Source organism: Trichosurus vulpecula, chromosome 7 (genome assembly GCF_011100635.1).
Source record: "Trichosurus vulpecula isolate mTriVul1 chromosome 7, mTriVul1.pri, whole genome shotgun sequence".
NCBI classification, from domain to species: domain Eukaryota; kingdom Metazoa; phylum Chordata; class Mammalia; order Diprotodontia; family Phalangeridae; genus Trichosurus; species Trichosurus vulpecula.
In genome coordinates this window covers 109957180-109972475 of record NC_050579.1, presented here as the reverse complement: position 1 = coordinate 109972475, position 15296 = coordinate 109957180, and the positions used below count along the sequence as shown (strand labels likewise).

Here is a 15296-nt window from a genome sequence, read left to right as displayed (position 1 = left end):
CTCCTGGGGTAGTTGTGAGGATAAAATGAGATAATACTTGCAAAACGCTTAGCACAGTGCCTGGCACAGAGTAGGCATGACATACATATTATTATCATTATGATGATAACGAGGAGTCCTTGTAGGTTTAGTGTTGTCTGAATTCTTACTTATCTAAACTACTACAGTTACCCCTTCCTCATTGCGGTTTCGATATATTGTGGGTTGGCATGAGAAATTAAATGGGAATTTTTGGGGAGTTTTGCAGAAGCTGCAGATGACAGAAAAAGTTTAGAAACTCAGAAATGTGTAAAACGTATGTATAGTATTATATAATATCAATAGTTTATCTTTTGATACCATAAATATACCCAAATTTTACAATAAGGTATTATAAACACCCCATAAAAGAAAAAGAAAAAAATCAGACTTCTTTAGAATGAAGGGAGGGCCAAAAAAGTTTACATGGATTTTGCAGTTCACAGGGGTACTCCTCGATATGGAAGGGATAACTGTACTTGACAATATTTTTTAAAAGATGTTTGTTAGAATTTATATGGCCATTGTATGGGCTACATTGAGTGAAATTTTAGATTTCATTTGCTTATTTTTAACAAATGTACTAATGTGTCATTGGTAAGCTATACAAAGGAGAAGAGACAACATGGTGTTGTGAATGGAGACCTTGCCTTGGAGTTCAAACACTTTTCTGACAAACTTTGGCTGTGTGACCCTAGACAAGTCACTTAACCTCTCAAAACTCTGTGCATCTCTCTGAGACTGTAAATTGTAGAATGGTTGCTGATCTGCATTGATAGAGGAAGTTTCCTCAATTCTACACCAGTGAAATAATTATTTCTTTTTAAAATTTAATTAGCTGATGGTACAAAAGTCTATGGATCTTCTAAACAGAACTGATTATAATGGGAGTATAATAACTTTTAATTTTTCCTTTCCCCCCCACTATTCTGTTACTTACAAATACCTTTTTTTTTTTTGAAATTCATTGTAAATATAAAATTGTTGAAAGGTATTTCATTTACTAAGCGTTAGTGGACTATTTGTATTCTTTGTTATATCTCTATCTTTGACATAAGAGTAATTTAGTGATGTGCTTCTTATGTGTGGGTATAAATGTAATAGACATGAAATTTCAAGCTTTTTTCCTTTTCTATCGTAGGGGTACAATTATCATATATTAGTCCCCTGTTAGTTTTTCATTATCTTTCCCTACTTTCAGTAGAGCACAACTTCAAGTGGGTGGGACTGGTAGCAGGTGTCCATATAATCTCACAGATGGCTCTCAAAGTGGGAGTGGTCTCTCAACTTTATAGGGATTTAAGAATAGGGACATGCTTCCTCCCACTGAATAGGCATCAACTCAACCATATTCTTATCTGTAGGGGCCCTATTTCTCTGAGCAAGAGTGGGTGGCATTGCTTTCGTTGATTACTTACATTAACATAGGCCATCACTTTATCTTTAGTTTGGTCTATTTGTGATCTGGGCTATGAAATTAGATAGGCTGTCCTCCCAAATGATAATACTACAGAAGAAGGGAGAGGACTATATGACATAATTCTTTGTGATAGCTTTTAGCTCTGCCAAGGACAATCTTCATTTAGTTTCTGTATGTAGATTTAAATGCAATTGCTGCCTTGAACAGGTTTTTTTTTTCTTTTAACAGTTGTTAAATAGTAGGGATATTAGTATAATGATTCAGTGCTAGCTATATCTTCATGATGGTTCATCTCAGTTCATTTATATACCTTTTGTAGGGCAGAGTCAGTCAACAACGTAACTTCTATCTTTTAAAAATATTTGTTCACATCCTACTTATTTAGCTTCACGTGAATATATTTAAGTCTTTGCAAATTGTTAATTGAGGAAAATCTTATTATAAATTTTTTCTTCTTTAGGTCATCTAAATCTCACCCAGGACCTGTTGTCCATATAAGCGATAATCCAATGGATGAGGGAAAGGTAGGTTGTATTTTAAATTTTATTACTTAAATATTTTTGAATGTTTCACATAAGGACAAAGCATGTTAAAAACCAAAAAATACTTAGCTTGATATCATAGGTTATATATCTTACCCATTTTGTTGTTTGTCAGGAAAACAATAGAAAGATTAGAATAATTTTCATTGTAGGAAATCTAACCTGTGACCTACAAATTTCCAAATACAATAAGATAGATTTAAGCTGTACTCTCCTGAAGTAGTATTTGTGGTAATTATTGGGGCTAGCTTTTGTATATATTGATCTGGTTGTCCCATAGGCATCTCAAACTTAACATGTAACATGTCCAAAACAGAATTCATTATCTTACATACTTCTTCCTCCCAACTTTTCCCTCTTCCAAACTTGTCTGGAATTATTGAAGTTACCTAGGTATCATTCTTGGCTCCTCACTGTCACTCAATCCAGAGGTCAAACCTTGTTTTTTACCTTCTCAGCAAGCATCCCTTGTATGCCTCCCCTTCTGTTCACCCACACAGCCACCACTCTAATTTAGGACATCATCACATCTTGCCTAGGCTGTTGCAAAAGCCTTTTATTGGTGCCTTTGCTTCAAGTATCTCCCCACTCCATACTTCACCATCAAGGTGATTTTGCTAAATGTAGGTCTGACCATGTTACCTCCCTGCAGAGTGAAGGAAGTGAAGGAAAGAAGCATATATTAAGTGCCTATTATGTGCCAGGCACTGTACTAAAGTAGTTTTCAAATATTATCTCATTTTATCTTCATAACAACCTTAGGAGAGGTAGCTATTTTTATTATTCCCATTTAACAGTTGAGGAAGCCAGACAGAGGTTAAATGAGTTGCTTAGGGCCACACAGCTAGTAAGTGAGTTCATATTTGTACTTGAGCCTTATGACTCCAGGCCCAGTGAGCTATCGACTGTTCCACTTAGCTGCTTCCTAGGTGGAACTCCTGTATCTCCCTGTTACCTCTAGGATCATATATGAACAACTTTAGCATTTAAAATGCTTCAAAACCTGTCACCTTCCTCTCTTTCCGGTGTTCTCATACTTTATTCCCCTCTACACAATCTAGAATATAACTTTATTGGCCTCTTTGCTGTTCCTTATACACTGCATTCTGTCTCTGTTCTTAGTTCCTTTACATCAACTGTTTTCACTCCTGGAATGCTCTGCCCTCTCAGTTCTGCCTCTTATTTTCTCTGGCTTCCTTTAAGACTCAGTTCAAATCTCATCGTCTTCAGAAGACTCTTGATTCTTCCTCCCCTTTACTCCCTAACCCCTCTAGTGCTTTTCCCTCAGATTGCCTTTCATCTACTCTATAAATATTTTATATGAACCTAGTTATATGTTTTCTATCCGTACTTGATTGTAAGTTCCTTGAGGGCAGGGGTAGTTTTTGCCTTTCTCTGTATCCTCAGCACTTAGCACAGTGCCTTGGTACATGGTAAGTCCTTACTAAATGTTTTTTGACCAACTGAGCTGAAATATAAATCCAGCAGACATTTATTGAACACTTTATACCAATTTCACCAAGTCAAAGTATGTTGATTTAATTTGGAGGGTCTTATCAAGTTCTTAGAATTTCTCTGTCTCCTCATTTTCTGTCACAGATGTTAGTACATAAATATTAATCATCTTCATGGTAGTCTTTTTGCAAATGTTTATCTTGAGTGCTACAGTACAAAATGCTAAAATGTTCTATGATATTATGTTTCTTGTTGCCTTTGCCTGCACAGTAAAACTAGCCCTTCCAATCTTTTTATTTTCTTTCTCAGGGAGTAATTGTGAGCTATCCTTTTATTTAGGTGCAACTTTCTTTTATATGGTCAAGATTGATCAATTGTATTTCTTCTATTAGTATGTATACTCAGTCATAGGACAAGGATCTTGTCTTTAGAATACTAAAAGCTAAATTAATATTCATAGACTGAACACTGTGAGTCTTTCTTCATGCCCCTTCTTCTGATACTTTGTCACAGTCATTTTGGAAGCAGAAGGGAGTCATATAGGACCGAAGTGCATTTTGCATTTTTCTTTTTTTCCTAGGTTGTTCTGTCCAAAAAATTGATCACCAGATGTCTAGCCTGTGATGATGAGCCACTCTGTACTTAGGGCTATTCCTCTGAAAGTAGACAGCATATGGCTATGACTGTAATTGAAGCCTTTGTAGCGTCATGGTAGAAGAACCTGCTGAAGTTTGTGCTCTTTGGCACAACTTGTGAATGAAAGCAGGATTTGTGGTTGCTGTTTGCTCTACCTACTGTTCCCCAAATGTGCTCTTCCCTAGTGCTGAGTTTATTTCATTCCTTCTCCCTGGAGTGCCTTCCTCCCCACAGATTTCTCTCCATGGCATTTGAAAAATGGTATAGTCTAATTCCCTAATTCAACTAGAGTCTAATGCTAATGTATTTTTAAGATAAGATCTCACTTTAATCCCGCTTGTCTATATTAGACAAAAACCTAGATCTTATTTGTATAGGTGTGTGACTTTGTTATTAAAAACACTTTGAAGTTGTTGAAGAAACAATAGCTTTTTAGTGTCTTTATGGCAGTGTGCATTCTTGGTTTGCTGTCTCTTTGGAATCAGAAGAACCTGACAAGAGTAGCACAGACAAAGCAAACTTATCTTAGGGATGTTATTTATATAAACAGGAATAAGTATGCAATAAAAATCATTTAATAAAAAAGAAAATATATTTTGATGTTAATTTTCCTTTCTAATGATTCATTTAATAACTTCTGTAAGAGCAAAGGTTAAAATAAAACCCCTCTAAATATGATTAAATGTACCTTGTAACCAATTTTTATTTCCTTTAGATATTTATTTTGTTTATTTTTTTCCTCAGCTTAGAGGCTGTCTTAGATAATCTTGGTTTCTGGTCTGTGTTGTCTTATCTTCTGTTCAGCTGATATTTAAAACAGGGGTGTTAATTTTCTTTTACACTACTTCTTCTTAGCATCAAATGTTCCCAGGTAGGTCTTACTTTTTCTGAGTTATAAGCCTCTGCTACTCCTATTTCAACTTTACTCCTAAATTGCTCATTGGACTTGTACCAAACCCAGCAATTGAATCACCCAGGCCTGTGGTATGAGGCCAGTGATATAACATGTCCAAATAAATCTTAGTGTAACTTTACTGTTAAAGAGTTTATGCTTAAAATTGCACTTAGACTTTAGGTTCACCCTGAACAACCTGCTTTCTTTTAAAGTGAGAGACTTTAGTTTTTTTCACAGAGTTTATAAACTGGCCACTACAACAAAATGGGTTAAATATGTATCTTTTCAACATCTTCTGAAGATTGTTCCCATAACTCACAGTAAACTTATTTTTATGTAACCTCATTATCACTAGTGCATTTTTCCTTATAGCTACCGATAATTCCTAATTTCCTAGAGAAACTCAATTACATGTTGTTCTGTCCCCATAGTAAAAGAAAGATTTTGGGTCGGTAATACCCAAAAGTAATGAAAGCTTCAGTGTCACAGTAAATGTACATCAAAAGCATTCAAAGCATAATTTTAAATTCTTTGAGTAAAAGGATCATGTCTGTTATTTGGCATTTTACTTGAATATAGTATAATATTTTTATAAATATTAAGTGAATACTTACATACTTCCTTGAGTGTTTATTAATTTTTTTTAAGAATTATCATTTAGTTGTATCCAAAAACTCATCACCCAACATCCCCTTCCTCAGTTTTTGTAGTAGTTCTATGCTTTGGGGAGTCAGTTTTTGAAAATGACCAAAAACAATACGTGAGAGTGAAATAGGCATGGAAAATATTTGAACCCTTGAATAGGGAATGCACAAATGCATAGGTCTCCTGTAGAAAAGTATTATGAGCAAATGCAGTATTAAACTTCCTTGTACTCTTTGACTTATTTTTCAAAATATCTTTGTTATTTTTGTGCATTATTGAGGTGCTTTTAAAAGAAAATATATACCAGTTTTAATCCTTAAACCTGACATCTAGTAATAAAGGCCTGCCTTATCATTATAATGAAATGTTAACTTAGTAGATTTCAAATGACCAAGGTATTTAGAGGGGGTGAAGAAAGGGAATATAAGAGAAAGAGAAAGCAGATTTTACCAGGAGGTTTATGGAATTTTAGATTGTTCAGATGAAAAATTTTGATTCTCATATGTTAACCATATACCCAAAACTTTGCATTTATCTCTAGTGGAGAGCCTTTCCAAATTCCTTAGAGCTCTGGTATATACTGAACTTTGTCCTTATTCCAAGATTCTGTAGAAGCCCATAGCCTTTGAATTCTGAAAGCGAGTACTGAAAAATAAAAGAATTTAAAAATACATTTTTTAATTGACTTTGAGTTATATTCAGAGTATCTTGTACTACATTGGTTATAGTATAGTTATAAGGGAAAGATAAAATAGTATTTTCTTCCTCAGGTTCTACTCTTTTTGATTGAGAATTTTTTCCTGTGTTTTCCAGTAGAACCTTGGACAAGTAATATAATCAGTCTTAGCTATTATATACCTTCCACTAATTTATACTAAAATGGTAACACTTAAAAGTGCTTTAGCGGGAAAAAAAGACATTATGCACATTCAGTGTAGTAGGGATTTAAAAGAAGTAACAGTAAGTGTTTAATGACAAAATACCGTTCTAGAGAACTGAAAATGTACTTCTTGGGTACAACTCTGTGGTCATTTTTGTGATTTTTAGAGTAGTTCCTTTTAAAAAAAAAGTAACTGAATAATTAATATATATTGAAAATGTCTAATTCTCAAAAACCTAAATATTTATATAAATGAAATACCCACACTTGACCTTTGTGTATGATAACGAGTGATGAAATAGTTCAATGATTTTAGAAGTTATTACTTCAGAGCAAATGAGAAAACATAGAATTAAGATGTTTGTTCCTGCTAAAACCTTTACTTTCTGATGATAAATATTGCATGTAAATGATAATGTTCCCTTTGATAATGGCTTTCTTTTATTACAGCTTTTGATTGGCTTCGAGTCTGGAACAGTAGCATTATGGGACCTCAAATCAAAGAAAGCAGATTATAGGTACACACATGATGAGGTGAGTCTCTTTAATTAAAAATCAAAATATTTTGGGAGTGTTTTATTTTTCACTGTTTAAAGAATACTGAGCAAGATTCCACTAGTACTTGAACTAATTTGTGTTTAAAAGTTGAGCATCATTTCCTTCCCTTATTTGAAGATATGGGAGATTATGTGTGGAACCTTTCATGTACTATCTGATTTAGTTATTGTATTGGGTCATTTTTGCTGAACTGCTTTTTTCCTCCTTTCCTTTTTATCTTTTACTGTAAGAGAGAAAAGATTTGCTAGTTGAGGACTGAGGGGCTCTATAAGGTTATATAATAACAAAAGATATGAATAATTTTTTAGAAATACAGTAAAACAAATTGGGCACCTTTTTAAAAACTGATGTTAGCTTTTTCAGGCCACAGAATACATTTAAACAGTAACATATTAGATGACCATTTAAGTTAATGGACTTTCCAAGGGTTACATTAATGTAAGCACTGTCAAAATCTCACTCAATTTTTAGAATTGATCTTTCCACTTGTGTACAGTGCTGAACATTAATATATGTGCATATACGCACACACATTTACATATAGCTATATGGTGTATATGTATACACAATGTATATATACTATAGTTTAAAACATTAAAATAGCCTTGCATGTCTCCTTTTGTCACTATGTATGTTCAAGAAGGTAGATAACTTATAAGACTTCTAGAAAAATGAAGTAATATTTATGTATAATATAGGTCCTATTCAGAATATTAATTATTAGTAGTGTTTTGCTTAATGACTTATGATGCTAAGGAGAAAATTAATATCCCCATATGAAAAATTATTGCTTGAAGTTTGCTTAATACTTGTTTCCCATATCCAGAAGTCTCCTTCCTGCACTCCACCCCATCTCGTACTTATAGTAGCTCAGTTAACTTTCTACTTCACTGAGAAGATTGAGATTGTCCACTGATAGGAGTTCATTCAACTTCCCTCTAACAGATGTCAAAATATCTCAACATTATCAACTTTTCTCTCCTCTTTCCCTCCTATTTCAAGTGAGGGTTAGCCTTGTTAAATTTGTTAACCTATTTAATTTTGATCTTTTCCCTTTCTGTTTTGTATAGACCTTTCTTCAGCCGTTATCCACTGTTTCTCTTGCATCTTTAGTGTCTCTCCTTCAAATTAGCTTACAGATTACAAAAAAAAGGAAACCTTCCCATAACCCTTCTTATCTGACTGCTCAAGCTACTGACCTATTTATTTCTTGCTGTTCACTGCCAATCTTACTGGGAAAAGTATCTGTATCTCGTACCTTAGCTTTGCACCTATACTCTTTTCATTTCTTGCCATCTGGGTTTATTTTCAACCTTTCTACTTAAACTGTTCTTATAAAAGTCACCAATAACTAATGATCAAATCTGATGGTCTCTTTTCAGTCTTTATGCTCATTGATCTCTCTATTTTATTGGATATTTTTTCTTCCCTTGGTTCTTCTTTTCTTAAATGTGTTTTCTTTCTTTTACATCTTTTTCCACTCCTTTGTTCTCATTGCCCCTATTCTAGTCCTTATGGATGATTTTAGTAGTCTTCTAACATATTTCCCCTATATTACACTTCTTCCTCCTTCAACCCATATTTTACCTTGCTGCTAGACTCATTTTTATTATGTATAGATCTGGCCAATAAATGTTTTTAAAATAAATAAAGTAGGTAAATATCCATGATAGAATGGCCCTCTTCACTATAAATTGATGGAGCTATCTGGGGACTAGGCATGGAAAGGTCGGAACAAAATGGGTAGTGGGGAATTGCTTTCTGAATTTAGGAAAGAGTAAGAACACCTAACCAGTCTAGACCATATAAACTCTGTATCCTCCTGTGATGTTAGATTTATCAGATTTGATTACTGAACCATTGACAGTGATCATGAAGAACTGGAGAAGTACCTGTGGGAAGGGTTTAACAGGCCCCAGTTAAGTGTCTGTTAGATGCATTTGTATATATGACGAGGAAATAGAAGGAGCTCCAGTCTTCACCTGGAAAAGAAGCAGCAGATAATTGAGGCAGGGCCAGGGAGCTGACATGAGTGTGAACATTTACCCATGTAAAATAAAGATCTGGACTCACATAATCATATGAAGTCCCTTTGTGGCTCTGGGATATGACTTTATGATGTTTTCTTATTGTTTTTCCCCCATTTGTGAATTTAGAACTTTTAAAAAAAATCCTTTATATTAAAAAGCGAAGCTTGTACAATCCTTTCCATAAACATTTTAAAGGTACTTTTCCTATTTTAAAACTTCAGTTATGACCCAAGCCTAGGCCCAAAACAAATGATTTACTTTTAAAATAAATCATCGAAGTTCATTTGAATTGAGTTTTTCTTTTTAAAAATTAGTGATAGCAGCCAGACAAACTAATAATTTGCTCTTAGATATTGACAGAATTGATATCTTACTTATGTTTTGAACTACTTGGATTTGATTAATAAAGAACACAGGTGCGAGATCTCTTTTTAATTTGACCTGTTCAAATATAGCAATCAAGTGAAGGCTACTGTATTCTTTTTTTTTTCCTTTTTTTAAAATTTTTTTTAATTTATTTAACAAATTTAGTTTTCAGCATTGATTTTCACAAGAGTTTGAATTACAAATTTTCTCCCCATTTCTACCCTCCCACCCACTCCAAGATGGCATATATTCTGGTTGCCCTGTTCCCCAGTCAGCGCTCCCCTCTGTCACCCCACCCCCCTCCCATCCTCTTTTCCCTTCCTTTCTTGTAGGGCAAGATAAATTTCTACACCCCATTGTCTGTGTATCTTATTTTCTAGTTGCATGCAAAAACATTTTTGTTTGTTTTTGAACATCTGTTTTTAAAACTTTGAGTTCCAAATTCTCTCTCCTCTTCCCTTCCCACCCACCCTCCCTAAGAAGTCAAGCAATTCAACATAGGCCACATGTGTATCATTATGTATAACCCTTCCACAATACTCATGTTGTGAAAGACTAACTATACTTCACTCCTTCCCAACCCATCACCCTTTATTGAATTTTCTCCCTTGACCCTGTCCTCTTTCGAAAGTGTTTGTTTTTGACTACCTCCACCCCCATCAGCCCTCCCCTCCATCATCCCCCCCATTTATTTTTATCTTCTTCCCTCTTCTTTCCTGTGGGGTAAGATTCCCCATTGGGTATGTATGGTATTCCCTCCTTAGGCCAAATCTGATGACAGCAATGTTCACTCATTCCCCCCCTCATCAGCCCTCTCCCCTCCTCCCACAGAACTGCTTGCTCTTGCCTCCTTTATGCAAGATAATCCACCCCATTCTATCTCTCCTTATCTCCCTCTCTCAGTATGTTCCTCTCTCATCCCTTAATTTGATTTTATTTCTTTTAGATATCTTCCCTTCATCCTCAACTCACCCTGTGTCCTCTCTCTCTCTCTGTCTCTCTCTCTCTCTCTCTCTCTCTCTCTATATATATATATATATATATGTACACACACACACACATAGATATATACATACATACACATTCACCCATGTATATAAATAAACGTATATGTATGCATATTCCCTTCAGCTACCCTAATACTGAGGTCTCATGAATCATACACATCATCTTTCCATGTAGGAATGTCAACAAAACAGTTCACCTTTAGTAAGTTCCTTGCAATTTCTTTTTCTTGTTCTTTTTCTTGATTACCTTTTCATGCTTCTCTTGATTCTTGTGTTTGAAAGTCAAATTTTCTATTCAGTTCTGGTCTTTTCACTGAGAAAGCTTGAAAGTCCTCTATTTTATTGAAAATCCATATTTTGCCTTGGAGTATGATACTCAGTTTTTCTGGGTAGGTGATTCTAGGTTTTAATCCTAGCTCCATTGACCGCCGGAATATCATATTCCAAGCCCTTCGATCTCTTAATGTAGAGGCTGCCAGATCTTGGGTTATTCTGATTGGGTTTCCACAATACTCAAATTGTTTCTTTCTGGCTGCTTGCAGTATTTTCTCCTAGCTCTGGGAGCTCTGGAATTTGGCGACAATATTCCTAGGAGATTTCTTTTTTGGATCTATTTGAGGAGGCGATCGATGGATTCTTTCAATTTCTATTTTGCCCTGTGGCTCTAGAATATCAGGGCAGTTCTCCTTGATAAATTCTTGAAAGATGGTATGTAGGCTCTTTTTTTGATCATGGCTTTCAGGTAGTCCAATAATTTTTAAATTATCTCTCCTGGATCTATTTTCCAGGTCCGTGGTTTTTCCAGTGAGATATTTCACATTGTCTTCCATTTTTTCATTCCTTTGGTTCTGTTTTATAATATCTTGATTTCTCATAAAGTCACTAGCTTCCACTTGCTCCAATCTAATTTTTAAAGTAGTATTTTCTTCAGTGGTCTTTTGGACCTCCTTTTCCATTTGGCTAATTCTGCCTTTCAAGGCATTCTTCTCCTCATTGGCTTTTTGGAGCTCTTTTGCCATTTGAGTTAGTCTGTTTTTTAAGGTGTTGTTTTCTTCAGTGTATTTTTCAGTATTTTTTTGGGTCTCCTTTAGCAAGTCCTTGACTTGTTTTTCATGGTTTTCTCATATCCTTCTCATTTCTCTTCCCAATTTTTCCTCTACTTCTCTAACTTGCTTTTCCAACTCCTTTTTGAGCTCTTCCATGGCCTGGGACCAGTTCATGTTTTTCTTGGAGGTTTCTGTTGTAGGCTCTTTGACTTTATTAATTTCTTCTGTCTGTATGTTTTGGTCTTCTTTGTCAGCAAAGAAAGAATGCAAAGTCTGAGACTGAATCTCGGTGCGTTTTCGCTGCCTGGCCATATTCCCAGCCAACTAACTTGACCTTTGAGTTTTTCAGTGGGGTATGACTGCTTGTAGACTACAGAGCTCTATGTTCCACGTTTGGGGGGGAGGTGCCAGCTCTGCCACACCAGCATTGCTCCTTCCCCAAGAACCCCCAACCCGAACTGAGCTTAGATCTTCAGCAGGCTGTGCACCCCTGCTCTGATCCGCCACTTCATTCCTCCCACCAGGTTGGCCTGGAGCTGGAAGCAGCAACAGGCATAGCTGCCCCACCTCTGCTGCCCCAGGGCTGGAAGCCGAACCCGCGAACTCCTTCCACTCCCACAGCTTTTCTCACTAACTTTCTCAGCAGTCTTTGGTGTTTGTGGGTTGAGAAGTCTCTAACTGCCGCAGATCACTGATTCAGGGCGCTAGGGCATGCTCTGACTGGTTACTGGTCTTGTTGGTCCACGCCGCTCCGGCTGGGCTCTGCTCTGCTCCACTCCGTTCCCAGCTCCGAGCTCCGTGTGGGATAGACCTCACCCAGAGACCATCCAGGCTGTCCTGGGCTGGAGCCCTGCTTCCCTCTGCTGTTTTGTGGGTTCTGCCATTCTAGAATTGGTTCATAGCCATTTTTTATAAGTTTTTGGAGGGACTCGGTAGGGAGCTCACGCTATTCCCTGCTTACCAGCCGCCATCTTCAGGCTACTATATTCTTAAAAATTTTATTTCCAAGATACTTCTGGGCATATTATAAGGTCATCACATATAATAAAACCTTAATCATGTGATATTACTCTCCTGATATTTAAGCATTAGGTGGCAGAAAAAGCAATATTTTTTTTTACACTATTTATACACTGATTATTTATAGCAGGAATTGACAAACTATGACTTGAGGGCCAAAGGCCAAATCCATTGCAGCCTGTTTTTATATAAATCAGTGAGCTAAGAATGTTTTTTTTTTAAGTATTTTTAAATATAATGAAGCTTTATTTGAAAATGTAAAAACATTCTTAGGTCATAGGCTCTGCAGAAACTTGGGAGATAGAGCACTTAACTATACTTTAAAGTTCAAGTCATCTAGATGTGATGGGCTCTACCTCTTTATGCAGTGATAGTTCTGTCAGATTTGATTACTGAACAGATCCGACCCGTGAGCCATCTTTTGCTGACCCCTAATTTATAGGAAAGTTCATGGTTTCAGAAATGCAAATATTTGTCCTATTTTTAACTTAAGCCCATTCTTCCTTACAACTAACTCTACTATATGAATATTAGCTATTATTATCAGGATCACCCTTATTGACATACTCCATGACTGTTCTGGGCCCTCTTCTTTTCTCTTTTTACTCTCTCAGAGTGATCTCATCAGCTCCTATGGGTTAAATTATTACTGTGATATGACTTCCAGATCTATATATCCAGCTCTAGTCTCTCTCCTGAACTCCCATCCTGAATTACCAACTGTTTATTGAAATTTCCCCAACTGTGTATCCCATAAGCATATCAAACTCAACATGTCCAAAACAACTCATCCTTCCCTCTCAAACCTACTCCTCTTTCCAACTTTCCTATTCCTGCAAAGGTACCACCATCCTTCTAGTCTCTCTGGTTGCAACCTCAGAGTAACCCGCAGTTCTACCATTTTTCACACCCTTTGTCCCATTGAAGTCTTGTCATTTCTCACTTCAAAGCATCTCTTACAGTAGACCTCTTCTCTTCATTCACAAGGCCACCACCTTAAGACCTCCTTTATGCTCTCTCCCCTGGAATATTTCAGTAGTTTTCTAATAGTTCTCCATGCTTCTGGTCTCTCCCCTTTCCGATTCATCCTCTACACAGCTGCCAAAGTGATTTTTCATAATTACAGATCTGATCATATTGCACTTTTGCTTAATAAGCTCCAGTGGCTCTAGGATAAAATACAAACTATTCTATTTGTCTTTTGCAAGCTGGCCCCAACATATCTTTCCAGCCTCGTATACATTGCTTCCCCTACTTTAATGTATGGGTCATTCTGAACAGGCATTTCACCCTTACTCATATCTAGTAGTCCATTTCTTATCACTTTGTTTTCACCCCCTTTTAAAAATTTTCATTTTTTTTATTCTGAACTTAAACACTAAGAAAAATTGATTTCATTATACACAGTAGAAGACAAAAAGAGGATTGTACATGATACTATGGATCTTCATTTCATACTGCTTGCTACTTTTTAAAAAAGGATATATTTCCACATACTACTTTCAAAACTCTTCTGCTTATCTGTTCATCCTTCAGAACTTGCTTCTGTTATCCTCTGTGCATTTAAAAAAATGTTTCATGGCCCTCTTTTTTTTTTTGGCATTGCTATTCCTTATCTTGCTTCACCTCCTCCCTTCCCCCAAACCCCATAAAAAACAAATGACAGGAATTTTTTTTAAGAGAAAAGCATAATTAAGGAAAATGAATACACATAATGACCCTGTCTATGCCTTAAATTTATCACCTCCTTGTCAGGAGGTAGGGAACAGGCTTCTGAAGATATGATTTGGTCATTGCAAATATCAGTATTTATAGGTCTTCTCTACAGTATTGTTTTTCTACTGTAAATCATTCTTGGAGTTCTGCTCACTTCATTCTGCAATGGTCCGTTCTACCCAGGAGTCCGAAATCTTCTTGTCTTTTTACAGCATCACAGTATCTGATCGCACTCACACACCACGGCCTGTTCATTTATTCCCCAATTAACTTGAGGTTTAACAGATCTTTTTTGTTGATCTGTTCATTGTTTTTGAGAGTTGCTATGGCCAAAATATTGATCACCCTGCAGCCTTTGAAGGTGGTGAGCTTCTCTGATGTAAGCTACAGACGTGTGATTTGTCACCAGGCATGTACTGGCAGCACTCCAGATGTGATTTAGGACATTGTAGAGTTTTTGTTGCACTGGAATAGCCTTGAAGAATTCAGTGCCCTCTGTGCATCAGAGTTGTTTTTGGTAGGATGTGACTAGGACTTTCGTGGATGTGTTACCTATTACCATAGGAGTAATTGGGTTCAATAATTACTCACAAGAGCACTTCTGTTTCTTCTCCTTTCCTTTTTTCTTTTGGTTTACCTGAATTTTTTTTGCTCTATTACCTTTTAGTCATTCACCTACCTTCTCACAGGTGGTCAGCTCTAGTTTACATTCTGAACCTTGTTCCTTTCTTTTTCTTTCAAGGCTTATTAGCCTTCTGCTCCTATGCTGTCATCTTATTTGAAAGTGAAAAGAGCCCCAGATTTGAGTTAGATTGAGACTTGAACTCAGCTCTTCAGACTTCAGATCCAGACTTCTTCCCTACACCACTCTATTCTGTTACTTTCCTTGTATTACGGTCTTACAAGGGCTCACTTTTTTCTCTTCTTTCAGATGCTATGCCTCCTATCTTACCTTCACTTTTCTGACCTGGTATCTTCTTCCATTGTTCCCCACCTGGGGCTGCCCTGTCTACCTTCTACCTATTTCCTATTTACATCTTTCCTGTTTCCTAAGTTTTTTTT

At 36.2% G+C, this 15296-nt stretch overlaps 1 protein-coding gene across 2 annotated transcripts in view; it reads left to right on the top strand.

Annotated features, from left to right (window-relative positions):
• Positions 1 to 15296, top strand: part of STXBP5 (syntaxin binding protein 5) — a 214002-nt gene that overhangs the window by 51346 nt on the left and 147360 nt on the right. For both annotated transcript variants that reach the window (XM_036767272.1, XM_036767271.1), the window contains exons 6-7: positions 1899 to 1962; positions 6942 to 7025. In XM_036767272.1, the coding sequence (XP_036623167.1) occupies positions 1899 to 1962; positions 6942 to 7025 (148 nt within the window). The remainder of the gene's footprint in view (positions 1 to 1898; positions 1963 to 6941; positions 7026 to 15296) is intronic.